Genomic DNA, 16431 nt, shown 5'->3' with positions numbered 1-16431 from the left:
AACCGCTTTTCTGCCAGAGGCTCTGCCCCTCCACGCGTCACGTGGAAAAATGTATTCAGTTGCTAAAAGAATAAAGATGATTTTCCGAACTGTAAATGAATAAATGACGAATGAGAACGAAGTTTGTCATGTTTCACGAACCCCATAAGATTATCGCGGCGATAAAATGTCGGTCGTGGTTATACGTAGCTAAGGTGAAGGTCGTAGGTCATACATCATCAATACTATAGGTCTCTGGTTCTTCCCGGTAAAATTACAAAAGTTAGCGCTGTCATTGAGGGTAATGACTCACGGCTAAATGTTGTTTGTTATCACGCATTCACACCCTGGAGAACACTCAGGCACTGGTGTGTGCGTGTTTGTGCTTTCACGATTATGGAGCGGCACTGTAGCATTGCCCGATATGAACCTGGTGACCTGAGTTCGATTGCCGCTTACAACCACCACCAGTTACGATTATTCGAATCATTATTGGGCCTTTCCTAGGTCGACTCAGCCTCAAATGAATAAATGGTGCAAGCGTCCACACCTGTGCGCGTGCGAGCGGGTGATCTGCTCAAGCCTGGAGAAGGCGTCCATCTTCCTGCTGAGTCGATCCTTCAGGAAGCACTTGAACATGTCCGTCTCCAGCACCTGTGGCATTTCATCCGCGTCGTCATCAGCACACGGGGGAAGTGGGGGGAGGGGCAACGCCACCATTTGAGCTGCACTCCAATTCACGACGTCGCAGCGAGAGCCATGGGTTGCTGCCGCCTTCCGCCACGAACCGCCGTGCCGTTAAGAGGTCCGCGTCACTGGATTGGAAATTCCGCGGCGTGAACACATGACCGTTGTAAATGAGTGGGCAAAAAAATAAAACTTGCATCTTCTTTAAAATGTATAGAGTGCCTTTCAACGTGGCGCGTAACATAATTGTTTTAAAGGCATAAACTGGCACCCACTCCTCGTCGCAAGGGCTGTGGAGTGAGTGACCACGATAGAGGGTGAGCGGGGGGGGAGCCGTCACTGCCACTTAGTGTTGTCGCTGCTGCTGTGCATGCCGCCTGTCCTGCAGCAAGCGGTTTGGTAGAGCGTCGCATCGTGCGAGCGTCACATCTCCTACTGCCCGGCAACACTCGCCACCGCCTCACGTTCACACTCCCAATTCACTGTTTGCCTTTGCGGTGGACGGAGACCGGGTTGAATGAGGGGGCGGATAAAGCAACAAGTGGCCACGCAATCGCATCGAACTCCAGGAGAGAGGCTACTGCTGTGGGGACGTGGATGTCTTCGATTTGCACGCATGTTGAACGTAGCCAACCGTGCTGATCGGAGGTGTCGGGGGAAGGCCGGAAAACCAAACGCGAGAAGAAATTCTAAGGAAATGAGTTTTCAATCAAAATGTAAAAGTGCATCGCTCCAGTGGCTTCCTAATATCGGAAACAGAGCGCGTTCCAGACGGCCGCAGAAGCGCATCTGAAAAGCGTGCGTTGCGGGGACCGTCTTTGTTCGATGGCCAACCAGAAGCCGCCAACTACTGCGACGACGATGTCTGGAAGTCCGCGCGATGGTTCCAGCCCGGTTTCATCCGCGGGCCGCCATCGCTTTCGAGCGGGTCATGGAAACGAAGCGTCTGGGCGGTAGTGAGCGCGCGTCGCGGCACCTTGGTGTAGAAGGGAAGGTCCATCAGCTCCTGCGACTTGAGGAACTCGTCGCTGTTGAAGACGCGGTGCTCGTAGCTCAGGTGCTGATTGACGTCCCTGGGGAGGAACGGGGCTCCGTGAGAATCCGTGGCGAGGTGGTGCCGACCGCAGTTTGTGACGTCGCTGAGAAAGGTGACGATTTGATTTTGACCCCCGTCGTTATCCACGTCTGTCTGTCTGTCTGTCCATCTCTGTGTCCGTCTTTGCCTCCGTGTACACGTCTGTCTCTCTGTCCATCTCTGTCTCAGTGTCCGTCTAAGTGTCCGTCTCTGTGTCCACGTCCGTCTCTCCGTGGCAAGCGAGCGAACCGGAAGAGGTCGACCACGTAGCGCAGGGCGGCGCGTCGCAGCTCGGCGTGCAGCGACTGCTGCCACAGGCGGCGCCGCTCGCGCGCCTCCGCCAGGCTGCCGCCGGCGCTGCGCGACAGCCCCGCCAGGTCGTAGTGCAGGTTCAGCGCCTCCACGCTGCGGACGGTGGCGGAACAACACAGACGCGGAAGCACACAGACAGACGTGGAACAACACAGACGCGGAAGCACACAGACAGACGTAGAACCACACAGACAGACAGACGCAGAAACCACACAGACAGACAAGGAAGCACACAGACAGACGTGTAACAACACAGACAGACGTGGAACAACACAGACGCGGAAGCACACAGACAGACGTAGAACCACACAGACAGACAGACGCAGAAACCACACAGACAGACAAGGAAGCACACAGACAGACGTAGAACCACACAGACAGACAGACGCAGAAACCACACAGACAGACAAGGAAGCACACAGACAGACGTGGAACAACACAGACAGACAGACGCAGAAACCACACAGACAGACAAGGAAGCACACAGACAGACGTGTAACAACACAGACAGACGTGGAACAACACAGACACGTAACCACACAGACAGACGCGGCGTCACCACACAGACGCAGTTCTGTGCAGACGCGAGACCACACAGACGCGTCACCGCAGAGAAGAGACACCACACGCACGCGGCATCGCAGGGACGCGCCGTGAACACCACAGACTAACCGCGGCCCTCCCACCGACACCAACCACCCAACCACGAGAACTCTCCCACCATCTCACCATGGCCATTATTTTCGGGAAAAATTTCGGCTTTTCTCCTTCAATGTTGCAAAAAGTTTTGCTGCCTGACTGGCTGGCTGGCTGGCTGGCCGGCCGGCAAGCGGGCAACTGCGGGTCGGCGTCGTGGCCACTCACATCTGGGTGATGACGTCACCCCGCGGTGACCCCCAAATCAAGACCACTAGTTCCCATGCCCCCTCCCCCCTCCAGCCCCCATGCCCACCCCCCTCCCTCCCAGGCGATAAGGCCACGACAAAGAAAGATGGAACGTCCACTCATCTCGTCCATGCTGTTCATGCCACGCGGATATTCCTCGCACATGTTATGCGTTTCTCCTGCACGGTAGCCATGCCAGCAGCCTGTGTCCCCCCCTCCCCCCCCCCCAAAGTGCGACCCACGCGTTGAGAACCGCCGCTGTGGAGGGGACCACCACTCCCTCGTCACCTGCACAGGAAATGCTGCTGGGCAGCACCGGGAGCGTTGGGCACGTCGATGAGGGCGTCCGCCTGCGAGGCCAAGATCCGCCGGGTGCTCACGTTCACCAGCACCAGGTCCTCCACCTGGCGGAACGGTCGCGGCCAACGTCAACATCGCACAGCGCCGAATCGGAGGCCATCGTCGGCGTCACCGTCGCGAACGCCACCACCATCGTCATCATCGAGTTCACCAGCAGCAGGTCGTCAACTTGCCACCATGACACCGCCACCGTTTTGTACGCCATCATCACCGCCGTCAACACTGCAAACATCAATCGCCTCGCGTAAAAAAATAATCACCGCGTTACACTCCTACACTCCCGTTGAAACCGCAGCAGATTATCATGGCTCGTGTTCAAAAGAGCCGCCCTTCGTCGTGTACAATCTTCATGAATTCAAAGGGCACCCCCAGTGGCAACTGTCCCTGTGCAGCCACAAGGTAACCCAGCACCTGACCTGTAAGGGGGACATTAATGATGACAATAATAATCATATAAATTTAGCACATTTGGTATTCGCCATCATCCGACAGACGGCGAATACCTGAGAGACAGAGCGAGAGAGGGGGAGCGAGTGAGCGCGTGTCCGTGTTGGGGAGCGGTGGTGGTAGCGGTTGGCATGCCGCGCTACGTACCCGGCGACCCGAGTTCGATTCCCGCTCAAGGCCAACATCAGCGACGATTATCTGAACTGGTCCCGGGCCTCCCCTCAAATGAGTACCCGGTGCGGTGTGTAAACATCGCCACTGGGGAGACAAAGGCGGCCGGGCGTGGTGCTGGCCACACACACACCCTCGTGTGCCTTCCCGGCCTTCATAATTGCTCGCTAACAGCACTTGCCCCTACAGCCTGTTAAGGCTATAATGAGGGGGGATCTTTGTCTTCGTCCGTATGTACGCAGTGTACAGTGAACTTCTTTCGCACCGCACGTAGCCGACCGCGGTGCTAATCGTGAGCTGCGGGCATGCGGGGGTGGTGGTGGACGGGCACGGACCCTGTCGACGGTGGAGAGGTGGCGGGAGTGGCAGCCCATGAGGAAGACGGTAGGCGCCTCCAGGAAGTCGAGCATGCCCGCCGAGAGCACGGGCGCGTAGGCGTGCCGCCAGGACAGCGGCCGCAGGAGGTGCAGGAGGCTCTCCGCCAGCGGCGTCAGCAGGGACAGCTCCGGCGACAGCAGCACCACCCGCCGCTCCGTGAGGAGGCACGTCAGGATCTGGGCGCGCGAACGGGGCGGCAGTTCGTGGGGGAGCGGGCGCACGTGACCCCCCCCCCCCACCGATTCTACGTGGATTCGAAACCGGCCCTCCCCCCCGCCCGCCCGCGACGTACGGAACGCGTCCGTCGATTCGCGCACGCACGCACGCGCGTCAGCTCGCGTTGTTGGAGTGTTACAACGCGCGTGAATTGTTTGGCGACCGGCAGACAGAGCAGAAAAGGGGCCCGGAATATCAAGTTCGAGTCACTCTTTGTTTCCATCAATTATGTCTTCTCTCCACAATGCGGTTTTTGGGGGTTTTTGGGTTCTAAACCAAAAACTGTATATCGGTTGCGAAAGCCCACGTGTTGAACTGTCTCTTCTCTGTCTTCTTAATATATGTCACTCGCCCATATCGATGTCTTAAAGCTCTCGCGAATAAACTTCTACTTCTTATTGATACCTCTTCTATCTTATTTAACTTTGGGGATCTATCTCCATCTTGTGTTGCTTCCACATTCAAGTCTCTATATCATGATCCTATGCCTTGCAAATACAAATCTTCCGCATCTTCCCAATGCATAATTTTACCAGTTCCAATTTCCTTATGTGGCCACTTAACAGCGAATTATATAACGAGCGGGGTAATCCTGTAATTCACTTGCATTGGCCACGTAAGCAACTCTCTGCGATTCAAGTTTTGCTACTCTATGTGGTACCAAAATTCTGCTCTGCATACATCCCATTGATTTGTTGGGTGGGGGTGGGGCGGGGGAGGGGGGCATGGGGGGGGGGGACCTTTTGTTGCCTCGGTGTGCACCTAGCCTGGCACAACCGTCGCGGTGACGTCACTGCCACTTTGTGGCGAATGGTCACTGTTGCTGTCATCGTCGTTGTTGTCGTTGTTGTTGTTGGAGCTTTCATGCCCACGAGTTTTCGCTGCTGCCACAGAGCGAACTGAATCCCGATGTTGCCCCAGTGTCGGATTATCCTACTACACGTGTAGTAGCTACTACTACTACACGTGTATTAGCTACTACATGTGTAGTAGCTGTGGGCCCCGCACTTTCAAGGGCCCCGTGCTAAATGCTTTCAAGCTATCAATTCCGGTTCAGTGATTCTGCACTTGCCCTATTACTATAGTACTATACTGCCTTCAACTTTTATGAAAGACTGGGTGTTTAAGGTGAGCGATTTGTCGTATTATCTGGCTGTATAGCAAATGAAAAATACAATTACTCTACTATGCAAGTTACATATTAACACACGTAAAGTATTACATCTTTTTTAAAAATTTAGGGCCCTTTTATAACATGTGCTACAGGCCCCACACTAGGTTAATCCGGCATTGTGTTGCCCCTGCTACGCGGGCGGGCGGGCGGGTACCTGCAACACCTGGCTGGGACTGAAACACAGGAAGGGAAGACGGAGGTCAACGTCGATCGCTGGTTCCCCCGGCTCGGAGGGCGGAGTGAGGATCATCTGCAGCGGCCGCAGCATCAGGCTCTGCACGCGGCGGCAACACCAAACAGGCTGAGTGTCATCTCATCTGTACGGCGTTTAACCACCACGCTACTGCAGGTCACGACAACACGCGCTCACGCGCCCGCACACTTACTCCACCCCCTCACTCACCCGCTCACCCACTCACCTATCCACCCAAATGCCCACTTCACCACTGACCCACTCACTCACTCACACTCACTCACACACTCACACACTCACTCACTCATCCACCCACTTACTCACTTCGCCACTCACCCACCCACACACGCACTCACTCACACACTCACACACCCACTCACTCACTTACCCACTTAGCCACTCACCCAGCCACTTCGCCACTCACCCACCCACCCACTCACTCACACACTCTCACACTCACACACTCACTCACTCACTTACCCACTTAGCCACTCACCCACTCACACTCACTCACTCACACACTCACTCACTAACACGCTCACACACTCACTCACTCACTTACCCACTTAGCCACCCACCCACCCACTCACACACACACTCACACACACACTCACACACACACTCACACACACACTCACCCACCCACCCACTCACACACTCACTCACACATTCACTCATCCACTCAATGGAGACAGAAATCCCAAATATCTGAATAAAAGGCTCGCACAGAATACGAGGGGGGTGGGGGGCAGCACCATGCCCGGCCGTCTTTGTCTCCCCACTGCTGATGATTACACATCGCACTACTTGGCATCTGTGAAAATAAGAGCTTCATAGCTCATCGGATTCATCCAGTCTAAGTACAAATTCTGATTCTTTGAGTCTTTCGGTAAAGTCACGTAGATAGGTTCAAAGAAAATAACAAAAAAACTACGACGTTTCGATAGAAACGCAAGCGGTCGTCATCAGGAAAAGCGGGTTCGCTTCTAAAGGCAAACTGTTTACTAATTATGATTCTGATACCACCTTGCGTCAGAGAACGCCCAGCGTAGAGAGACTTTGCGTGACTACTCTTGAGATCCCTTTGAGTGACGTTTTTCAAAATCCCATAACCAGAAGGAGACGCCACACACTTCCCGCATGCCTTGCCAGGGGTAAAATATTAGTACTGGTAGGAACCTCCTGGTTACACCAGCCCACAGGGGATTATTGTGTCCGTTCGTCCGTCGTGCATCCAAAAATGGGAGGGGTGGGGCTGGGTGGAGAGGGGAGGGTGGGGAGGGGCTGAGTGGGGAGGGGCTGGGTGGGGAGGGGAGGGTGGGGAGGGGCTGGGTGGGGAGAGGCTGGTCACCCCGTGGTGCCCTTATCAACGTTTAACCTACTCACGCCGGCTTGTGCCCGCCCTCACAGTCGGCCATATTTGCGGAATACACCACGCCGCCGTTGACCCTGGCCATTGACCGAGCAACCCAACGTTCCTACCAGCTCCCTCCGCAGGAGGAATGTGTTTAAACCGTTATTTGTCCAATTCTCAGAGCTTCACAACGCAGTCAAAATGTATTGCAAAAGGGTGACGCAGTAGTGCCAGTGGTTCCGAACTCGCTGACCTGACCACGGCTGACATCAGTGACGAGCGATTATTCCCAACCTCCCCTCCACCCCTTCTCCCAACTCGCACTGACCAGCGTGGCGAAACAACTCCCGTGGCCGACACGGTGCGGGGGGAGGAAAACAGATCGCTCCGGTCGTGGATTGGTAATTATTCTTCGTGCGACAACGGCGTGCGGGAGGTCGTGGGTTTGATCCCGACCCCGACGCCTGCTGTACATTTGGAGTTTGCGCGTTCTCCCCCGTGGTTGCATTAAAATTTTTCTCCAGGTCCTCCGGTTTCCCCCCCTCTACATTCAGCATCAACATGCGCTTGGAGTAATGTGGCTGCTACATTCGTCCACGTGATAAGCCACTTTGTCGAGCCATCATTTGTGGCCAGGTCGCTTCCAAAAAAGGGCTCAGCGGGTCTAGCCTGGTGAAATAAGAACAGTTTACACGGTTTTAGAGTTTAATTGCAGAGTGCGGTTTTGTGTGCAGTCGTAGGTGGCCGGATTTCAGTGGTGCCGGGGCTCAGCGCTCAACGAACCCGAGCCACCCGGCCACCTTGAGAGGAGGGAATTTCACGTAAACACGGCAGCAGCGGTGGGGGGAGGGGCAGGGTGGAGGGGGGTAGGGGGGGACCGTGGCTGGGGGGGGGTAGGGGGGGGGCGGCATTACCACGTGAAGAACTCCCGGTGGCGGGCAGGGCACCAGAGCCAGCGTTGCTGCAAAGTCAGCGATCCGGTCCTCAAACAGCGAGTCCTTAGTGGACTGCAGCTCCATGAGCAGGCTGCGGAGAGAGGCGGGGTCGCGCGCACGCTCAGGTCGCCCACGCCACGTCACGGACGAGGCCGCAAGCGCGCGCAGATTCTCGCCGAGCGTTTACGTATTCTCCTGGTTACAGTCCGAGACGCTCCAGAGAACTAAGACGCACTGCACTGAACTTGTGCCCGGTGCCAATAAAGTTATACAAATCTGGTCACGCGCACACACACACACACACGCACGCTCACACATACCGGATTATAAGACGCAGCACCACCAAGTTTAGGTTTAACAAATGAGTTTACTTCAGATATTCCAGATTCCTCCCTCCACTGAGTGAGTGGTTGAGTGAATGGGTGAGTGAATGGGTGAGTGATTGGGTGAGTGAATGGGTGAGTGAATGGGTGAGTGAATGGGTGAGTGAATGGGTGAGTGAATGGGTGAGTGAATAACTGAGTGAGTGGTTGAGTGAATAGGTGAGTGAATGAGTGAGTGAATGGGTGAGTGAAAATGTGAGTGAGCGTGTGGGTGAATGAGTGAGAGGGCTGAATACGTGACTTGTTGAATGTGTGAGGGGGTGAGTAAGTGGGCAGGTGAGTGGCTGTCATCTCGACTGGAATGAGTAAGTGGATGAGTCAGTCGGTGAATGAGTGAGTGAATAAGTGGGTGAGTGAGTGGGTGAGTAAGTCAGTGGGTGAGTGAGTGGGTGAGTAGATGATTTAGTTAATGGGTAAAGTGTGGGTGGTTGAGTGGGTAAGCGGTTGAGTGGGTGCGTGAGTTGGTGAGTGAGTGACTGAGTTAGTGGGCAAGTGAATGAGTGGTTGAGTGGGTGAGTGAGTGAGTGATTCAGTGGGTGAGTGGGTACGTGGATGGTTGAGTGAGTTGGTGAGCGGGTGAGTGGGTATGTCGGTGGTCGAGTGAGTGGGGCGAGGTGTGATCGTCCCCGCTGGAGGGGTGATCGTGCCCACCGTGTGCGAATGCTGCATGTTACGAGCGAGCGGAGTCTCCCCCGCGAGCCTCACCAGGAGAGGCAGTCCCGGAGAACCGTGTAGTAAGGCGACTTGGAGATGACACAGATGGCGTACGGCAAGTAGGGGCTTTTCCCGGGCCTGCCCAGCCGTCTCTGTCCCGGTTGCCTGAGCGAGCCGTTGGACGCCCAGGGCAGCGGCCCCGTGTCCTGGTGGCACCAAAAAGGGGGTCAAGGGTCAGGACGATGGGCATCGCCAGCGGTCGATGTGCGACGATGCCTCCGCTCACCGATGAACGTTCCATGATGAGAATCTCGGCGCGTAGGTTTTTTTGCGCAGCCGAGATTACGATTCGCAGTTGATGTCCGGGTGAGGCAACGTGGTGATGATCTCGCTAGAGCTGTGTCGTGATAGCCTTTCCACCACCCGGCGCAGCCAAACATGGTCAGTCGCCAAGCATTTACCGCACAAATGATTACGGGTTCAGCGGACCGGTGAGTTCAAGAACAATTCTCACAACCTAGTCGAGCGATCAGATGTACTCGACACGACGGGCGAAACGGAGCCGCACATCGTCAGGACAGAATCCGGGAAGTCGGAGTGACGTTGATCGTTGCAGCTCAAAGAGAAACTTCCCTGTGGGAGGAAACTGCAGAATTCAAGTAAAACCATGCACATGAAGGAATAGCAGCAATCAAAGTTCTGCTGCACTTTCATGGCCCAAGCCTATAACTCCTGATATTCGTAGAAAGCCGCCCATCCCACTATCACCCCCGTCCCCCCCCCTTTGCCTTCGGCGCATCCAGCAGAGCCATGCTGCACTGTTGGCTTAGATCGTAGACGGGTGAGAAGAGGAAGTTCAAGAACTTCTTTCTCACCGTACGTAGCCAACCGTGCAGAATGGGAGGTGCGGAAGTGCAAACGGGGGGGGGGGGGGTGAAGAGGGGGGGGGGGGAGGAGGCCGAGAGGGAGGAGAAGGGGGCAGAGTGGGGAGAGAGGTGAGGGGTGGGAGAGGGCAAAGAGGGAAGTGAGAGGGAGGAGAGGGAGGAGAGGGAGGAGAGGGAGATGCGGGAGTAGGGAGAGGGGGAGTGGAGGGAGAGTGGAGAGGGGGGAGAGGGAGGAGAGGGAGGAGAGGGAGATGCGGGAGTAGGGAGAGGGGGAGTGGAGGGAGAGTGGAGAGGGGGGAGAATGAGAGGGGGGAGAGTGAGAGGGGGGAGAGGGAGGAGAGGGAGGAGAGGGAGATGCGGGAGTAGGGAGAGGGGGAGTGGAGGGAGAGTGGAGAGGGGGGAGAGGGGGGAGAGGGGGGAGAGGGGGGAGAGGAGAGAGAGGGGGGAGAGGAGGGAGAGGGACGTGCGGGAGTAGGGAGAGGGGGAGCGGAGGGAAAGCAAGGGAAGGGTGAGAGAGGAGGGAGAGGGGGGAGAGGGGGGAGAGTGAGAGGGGGGAGAGGGGGGAGAGGGGGAGAGGGGGGAGAGTGAGAGGGGGGAGAGGGGGGAGAGGGGGGAGAGGGGGGAGAGTGAGAGGGGAGAGAGTGAGAGGGGAGAGGGGGAGAGAGGAGGGAGAGGGGGGAGAGGGGGGAGAGTGAGAGGGGGAGAGGAGGGAGAGGGGGGAGAGGGGAGAGAGGGGGGAGAATGAGAGGGGGGAGAGTGAGAGGGGGGAGAGGGAGGAGAGGGAGGAGAGGGAAATGCGGGAGTAGGGAGAGGGGGAGTGGAGGGAGAGTGGAGAGGGGGGAGAGGGAGGAGAGGGAGGAGAGGGAGATGCGGGAGTAGGGAGAGGGGGAGTGGAGGGAGAGTGGAGAGGGGGGAGAGGGAGGAGAGGGAGGAGAGGGAGATGCGGGAGTAGGGAGAGGGGGAGTGGAGGGAGAGTGGAGAGGGGGGAGAGGGAGGAGAGGGAGGAGAGGGAGATGCGGGAGTAGAGAGAGGGGGAGTGGAGGGAGAGTGGAGAGGGGGGAGAGGGGGGAGAATGAGAGGGGGGAGAGTGAGAGGGGGGAGAGGGAGGAGAGGGAGGAGAGGGAGATGCGGGAGTAGGGAGAGGGGGAGTGGAGGGAGAGTGGAGAGGGGGGAGAGGGGGGAGAGGGGGGAGAGGAGAGAGAGGGGGGAGAGGAGGGAGAGGGACGTGCGGGAGTAGGGAGAGGGGGAGCGGAGGGAAAGCAAGGGGAGGGTGAGAGAGGAGGGAGAGGGGGGAGAGGGGGGAGAGTGAGAGGGGGGAGAGGGGGGAGAGGGGGGAGAGTGAGAGGGGGGAGAGGGGGGAGAGGGGGGAGAGTGAGAGGGGAGAGAGTGAGAGGGGAGAGGGGGAGAGAGGAGGGAGAGGGGGGAGAGGGGGGAGAGTGAGAGGGGGAGAGGAGGGAGAGGGGGGAGAGGGGAGAGAGGGGGGAGAATGAGAGGGGGGAGAGTGAGAGGGGGGAGAGGGAGGAGAGGGAGGAGAGGGAAATGCGGGAGTAGGGAGAGGGGGAGTGGAGGGAGAGTGGAGAGGGGGGAGAGGGGGGAGAGGGGGGAGAGGAGGGAGAGGAGGGAGAGGAGGGAGAGGGGAGGGAGGGGGGAGAGGGAGGAGAGGGGGGAGAGGAGGGAGAGGGGAGGGAGGGGGGAGAGGAGTGAGAGGAGGGAGAGGGGGGAGAGGGGAGGGAGGGGAGGGAGGGGGGAGAGGGGAGGGAGGGGGGAGAGGGGAGGGAGGGGGGAGAGGGGGGAGAGGGGGGAGAGGAGGGAGAGGGGAGGGAGGGGGGAGAGGGGGGAGAGGAGTGAGAGGAGGGAGAGGGGGGGAGAGGGGAGGGAGGGGGGAGAGGAGGGGGAGGCACCTGCAGGCGCCGTGAGTGCGTGAGTACGACGCCGTGCGTCCTCTTCCCGCTCATGTCGGTGAAGACGAGGTAGTGGAAGGAGGCTTCCTCCTCCTCACTCTGCACGCGGAGGCCCTCTGCAAGTTTGGGGTTCGTTTTCACATTTTAGGGAGCATCTTATAACGCGGAGAATACGGTACGACGCACATATTCATATTATCTGGGTCTTTCGGTAAAGTCACGTAGATGGGTTCAAAGAAAATAACAAAAAATAACAAAAAACTACGACGTTTCGATCGCAACACAAGGGTTCGTCATCAGAAAGAGGGGGTTAGCTTCTAAAGGTAAATTGTTTATAAAGGCTTGAAATGGGCGTATCCCAAACGTCAGCAGCCAATATTAATGTAAGTGGTGGGCAGCGACCGCGACGGTGGTGGGGACTTTACCGAAAGACTAAAAAAATATGAATTCCTGCAGTCACGAAAGCTTTAAGTCATGTACAAATTGATGTTGGTGATGATCATGAAAAATAATCCGAAATTGTGTACAGCCACACCAGCAACACCACCGCAAGCGAGCGAGCGACCGAGTGAGCGAGGTGAGCGAGTGACCGAGTGAGCGAGTGACCGAGCGAGTGACTGAGTGAGCGAGCGAGCGACTGAGCGAGTGACCGAGCAAGCGAGCGACCGACCTGGGAAGCAGAGCGAGGGGAGTCCGTTGAAGTCGAGCTCGCGGGGCACGCTGACCGGCTGTGTGTGGCTCGCGCCGCCGCCACCCCCAAGCCCGCCCGCCTCGGGCCCTCCGCCCGACATCGACAGGCGGCTGCTCTTGGGCTTGCGGAACGAGCGGCGCTTCTGGGACCTGCGACACGCGGCGGGGGGGGGGGGGCAGGAGGTACGAGACGAGGAAGAATGACGCACGCACAAAGCGGTGACCAACATGGCAAACAACAACAACGACGACAAAGACGATATCAACGATGACAATGGCATGGTTCACCATCCACTCTGGGGTGAGATCGCGTAAGGAGCACGATGACGTGCGTCGTGCCCGCTCCTTCACCCGACGGAGCCGGCTCGTGAAGTTGTCACGTGGAGAAAAGTGCCGACGTATCGCTGCTCCGACAGCATCGCCGGCAGTGTTGCGGAGCAATCCACAGCATTTAATTAGCTCGGGTACCCACCCTTGCCCCCCCTCGCTATGTTAGTTATCTTTTCCCCTTTCCTCTTATTAACTTTCATGTCCCCCCGTGAGTGTCCCAACTGGGTGGGGCAGTGAGCCCTATTCTCCCCACTTCATTAATTTCCGCCACGCCGAACTCGGCCTGCTGCTGTCGTTCATCGAAATGTTGTGCACCCCCCGTCCCCTCCGTTCTGTGATCGGCGCTTTGTACCGGGGTCTCGCGTTGAGTTGTAACAAAAAAAACTAATGGAAATAAAAAACTGGGAACCCCAATCGGCAACGTTTGTTTCACGTGACGACCTTATTCACTGGCTGTGTCGGGTTGGAGGAGGGTGGTGGCGGGTTTTAACGACACATTTATATATATTTACGCGATCTAACCCCCCCAAAAAAACCCCTCTATTATGGATGATATTGGTCGCGAAAGCCTTCGTGTAAAACTGGAGGAGGGTGCATGACACACATTTTAATTATTACGCGATCTCACCCAACGATTAATTACGAATCCTAATATCGGTTATTGAAAGCCTGCGTGTTAAGTTTAACAACAACACCAACACGTGATTGTGAACGGGTGGAGTGATCGCGGGAACCCCTTAAACACACCAAACAAGAACCTAAAAACCCATTCCTTCTGATACCGGCATTCAGGATCAATATTAATCAATTCATCAATGTGTCGTTCGACCGCTAGCCTCGCCACTTCAGCGACAAAGTCCTGAGGCAGAGGACGGTGCTATTTCTCGACTTAACATCACCGGGAAATGTGTGGCTTTGCCTCAACGCTACGGGGCTGCCCCCCCCTGCCCGACACCACGTGTCCAAACTTAGCCACGTGTCCAAACTTAGCCACGTGGCGGTGGTGGCTACGGTGCACGTGTCTGCCTGTGATCCAGCGCTGTGGAGGCAGCGAGGGTTTGTGGATCACAGCAAGAATGCTGGGATACCCCCTTCATGCGAGTGTCGAGGGTGACGTGCCCTGGCTCGCCAGGAGAGGGCGGTACAGCTACAGCAAGTGCGGATTAATCTCCACATGCTTTCTATCTGTACTGTGATAATGAAAAAAGAACTACATTTTATTTTACCAGGTAAGGCTCACTGAGCTATGAAACTCGTTTTCAGAAGCGACAATTGATGGCCCAATGAAGTGGGTTATCATGTGGAAATTTATAGCAGCCCAATACTCTAAATGCACGTTGATTCTAAATGTGGAGGGAAAAACCAGAGGGCACAGACAAAAATCCACACAACCACTGGGAGACACACAGGCAAATTCCAAATATACAGAAGGAGTCAGGGTCGGGAGCGAACCCACGACCTCCTGTACACTAGGCGAGGTAGTTAAAATATCCTACCTACCATGATGATGATGAATGATGGAGACATGCAAACTCCAAATACACAACAGGCATCAGGGTCGGGAGCGAACCCACGACCTCCTGTACACCAGGCGAGGTAGTTAACATCTCGCTACCACGGATGGAGCTTTGCTTCCGCCTCGCTCGCGTGGGGTTTTTTCTCCGGGCCCTTCGGTTTGCTCCCACGTGTATAGTAAGCCAAGGCCATAGTTATAATATATATTGGGGACACATCCCCCCCCCCCAATATTCAAATATGCTAAAAATGTCCCCTGCAATATCTTGCTATGAAATAGATTTCTGTTTATATGATTGTGGTTATGTTTGTACTATATTCATCCCTAAGCTCTGCCATTACAAACAATGAAACAAGAAATGGTAAAAAAGAAAAAGCAGAGCGATTTCATACTATACACTATTAGACATTATTGTAAAAAGATCAATAAAAAGTCCATCCTGTGTGTTAGTGAATTTTTTTTATATTTTAGGCAGGAAATTAGTTTTAAAATTTAGATTTTTATTCTGGGGGGGGGGACCCCCAGACCCCCTGGAACATTTGGTCCCCCCCAATGTTGACGCCATGGCTACGGCCTTGTAGTAAACACTCATCATGCATTGCCTGAGAACATCTTTAGCATATAAACCCATTTTGGCACAACCCTCCTTCCTTCAGGGCTCTTTACTCATTCTCTGCTATGTTGATGTTTTTTGTCTTTGTTTTGTTCCTACTGCTGCTGCTGCTGTGCCCATGCATAATAGCCAGGTGCCTGGCTAAACGGGACCATCAGTGTAACAAATTTCGATTAAAAACTCAAACACCTCCTGACAAACACACCGTGGCTTTTCGTGTAAAAATAAAAGTCACACATTGCCGTTGCGTGCCATTGCGATCGCTCCGCTGTTACTAATCGTCGGCTTTTCCCCCCGAGGCTTTTCGCGAGTGAGCGCGGAGCGCTGGGTGCAAGGGTCACGGGGAGCTGCCCGTTTGACAACAAACAGCTGCCACATTCCTAACTGGTGCCAATCAGAAGTTTGATTGCACGCTCAAAGTGACCAGGAGTCGCTTGTTTAAAAAGAAAAAAACCCCGGCAAGCAAATTGTTTTTTTATTGTGTATCGGTAGACTTAAGCTGACACCTGAAATGTACAGGGCAGCTTGTTTTGTTTAACACGTGACAGAAGGGTTTACTGGCCACGCGGTTGTTAGGTTTTTGGAAACGATCTGCAAACGTATAATTTGCGCGGTTACATGGACACACAATGGGGCACTGTTACCATCGATGTAAATTAAATTGTTAATACATTAGCTTTGTCTGTCCGTCTGTCACTGACGATTATCTGAACCGGACCTGGGCCTTCCCTAGGGTTACTCAGCCTTAAATGAGTACCTGGTGCAGTGTGTAAACATCAGCAATGGGACGACGCAGAGGCGGCCTGGCGTGGTGCTTTCAGTTTTTGAGTTTCATTTATTTGGTGTAGCCCTGTGAGCCATTCGGCTCTTGAATCGGGTGCAACCGAAACAAACAAAAAACAAAAACATGAACAAGAAAACATCTTAAAGTGACTATGTGATGGCCACCCATGCCCTCATTGTGCCGTGCCAACCTTAATAGGTGCTCGCTAACAGCACTTGCCCCAACAGTCTGTAAAAAGCTATCTGGTGGGATCTTTGTATTCTATCAGTTATTAGAAGAACCAGTGGTAGATTCAATATTTGTCTTCAGTTATATTAGTACCAGTCGTGAGCCAGCCGTGAGTGCCATTATCTGTGTTGCTAGCACCAGTGGGAGATCAGTCCTGCGTTTGCGTTTGTATGAATGTGTATATTTTGAACTTCTTTCACACAGTACGTAGCCGACCGTGCTAATTGGACGTGCGGGAGAAGGACAACAAACCAAAAATAAAAAGCCGTTATAAAGAAATGA

At 55.1% G+C, this 16431-nt stretch overlaps 1 protein-coding gene across 1 annotated transcript in view; it reads right to left on the bottom strand.

Moving 5' to 3' along the window:
* Positions 1 to 16431, bottom strand: part of LOC144724973 (DENN domain-containing protein 3-like) — a 49390-nt gene that overhangs the window by 15999 nt on the left and 16960 nt on the right. Inside the window, 10 exon segments of the mRNA XM_078604341.1 lie at positions 530 to 633; positions 1643 to 1739; positions 1991 to 2146; positions 3227 to 3342; positions 4252 to 4470; positions 5839 to 5958; positions 8146 to 8257; positions 9255 to 9409; positions 11989 to 12104; positions 12659 to 12828. Coding sequence (XP_078460467.1) covers positions 530 to 633; positions 1643 to 1739; positions 1991 to 2146; positions 3227 to 3342; positions 4252 to 4470; positions 5839 to 5958; positions 8146 to 8257; positions 9255 to 9409; positions 11989 to 12104; positions 12659 to 12828 — 1365 coding nt within the window.

Source organism: Lampetra planeri, chromosome 22 (assembly GCF_965212315.1).
Source record: "Lampetra planeri chromosome 22, kcLamPlan1.2.h2, whole genome shotgun sequence".
Taxonomy (NCBI): Eukaryota; Metazoa; Chordata; class Hyperoartia; order Petromyzontiformes; family Petromyzontidae; genus Lampetra; species Lampetra planeri.
Note: the sequence above shows the minus strand (reverse complement) of the source record. Positions and strands in the feature narration are given on the sequence as shown.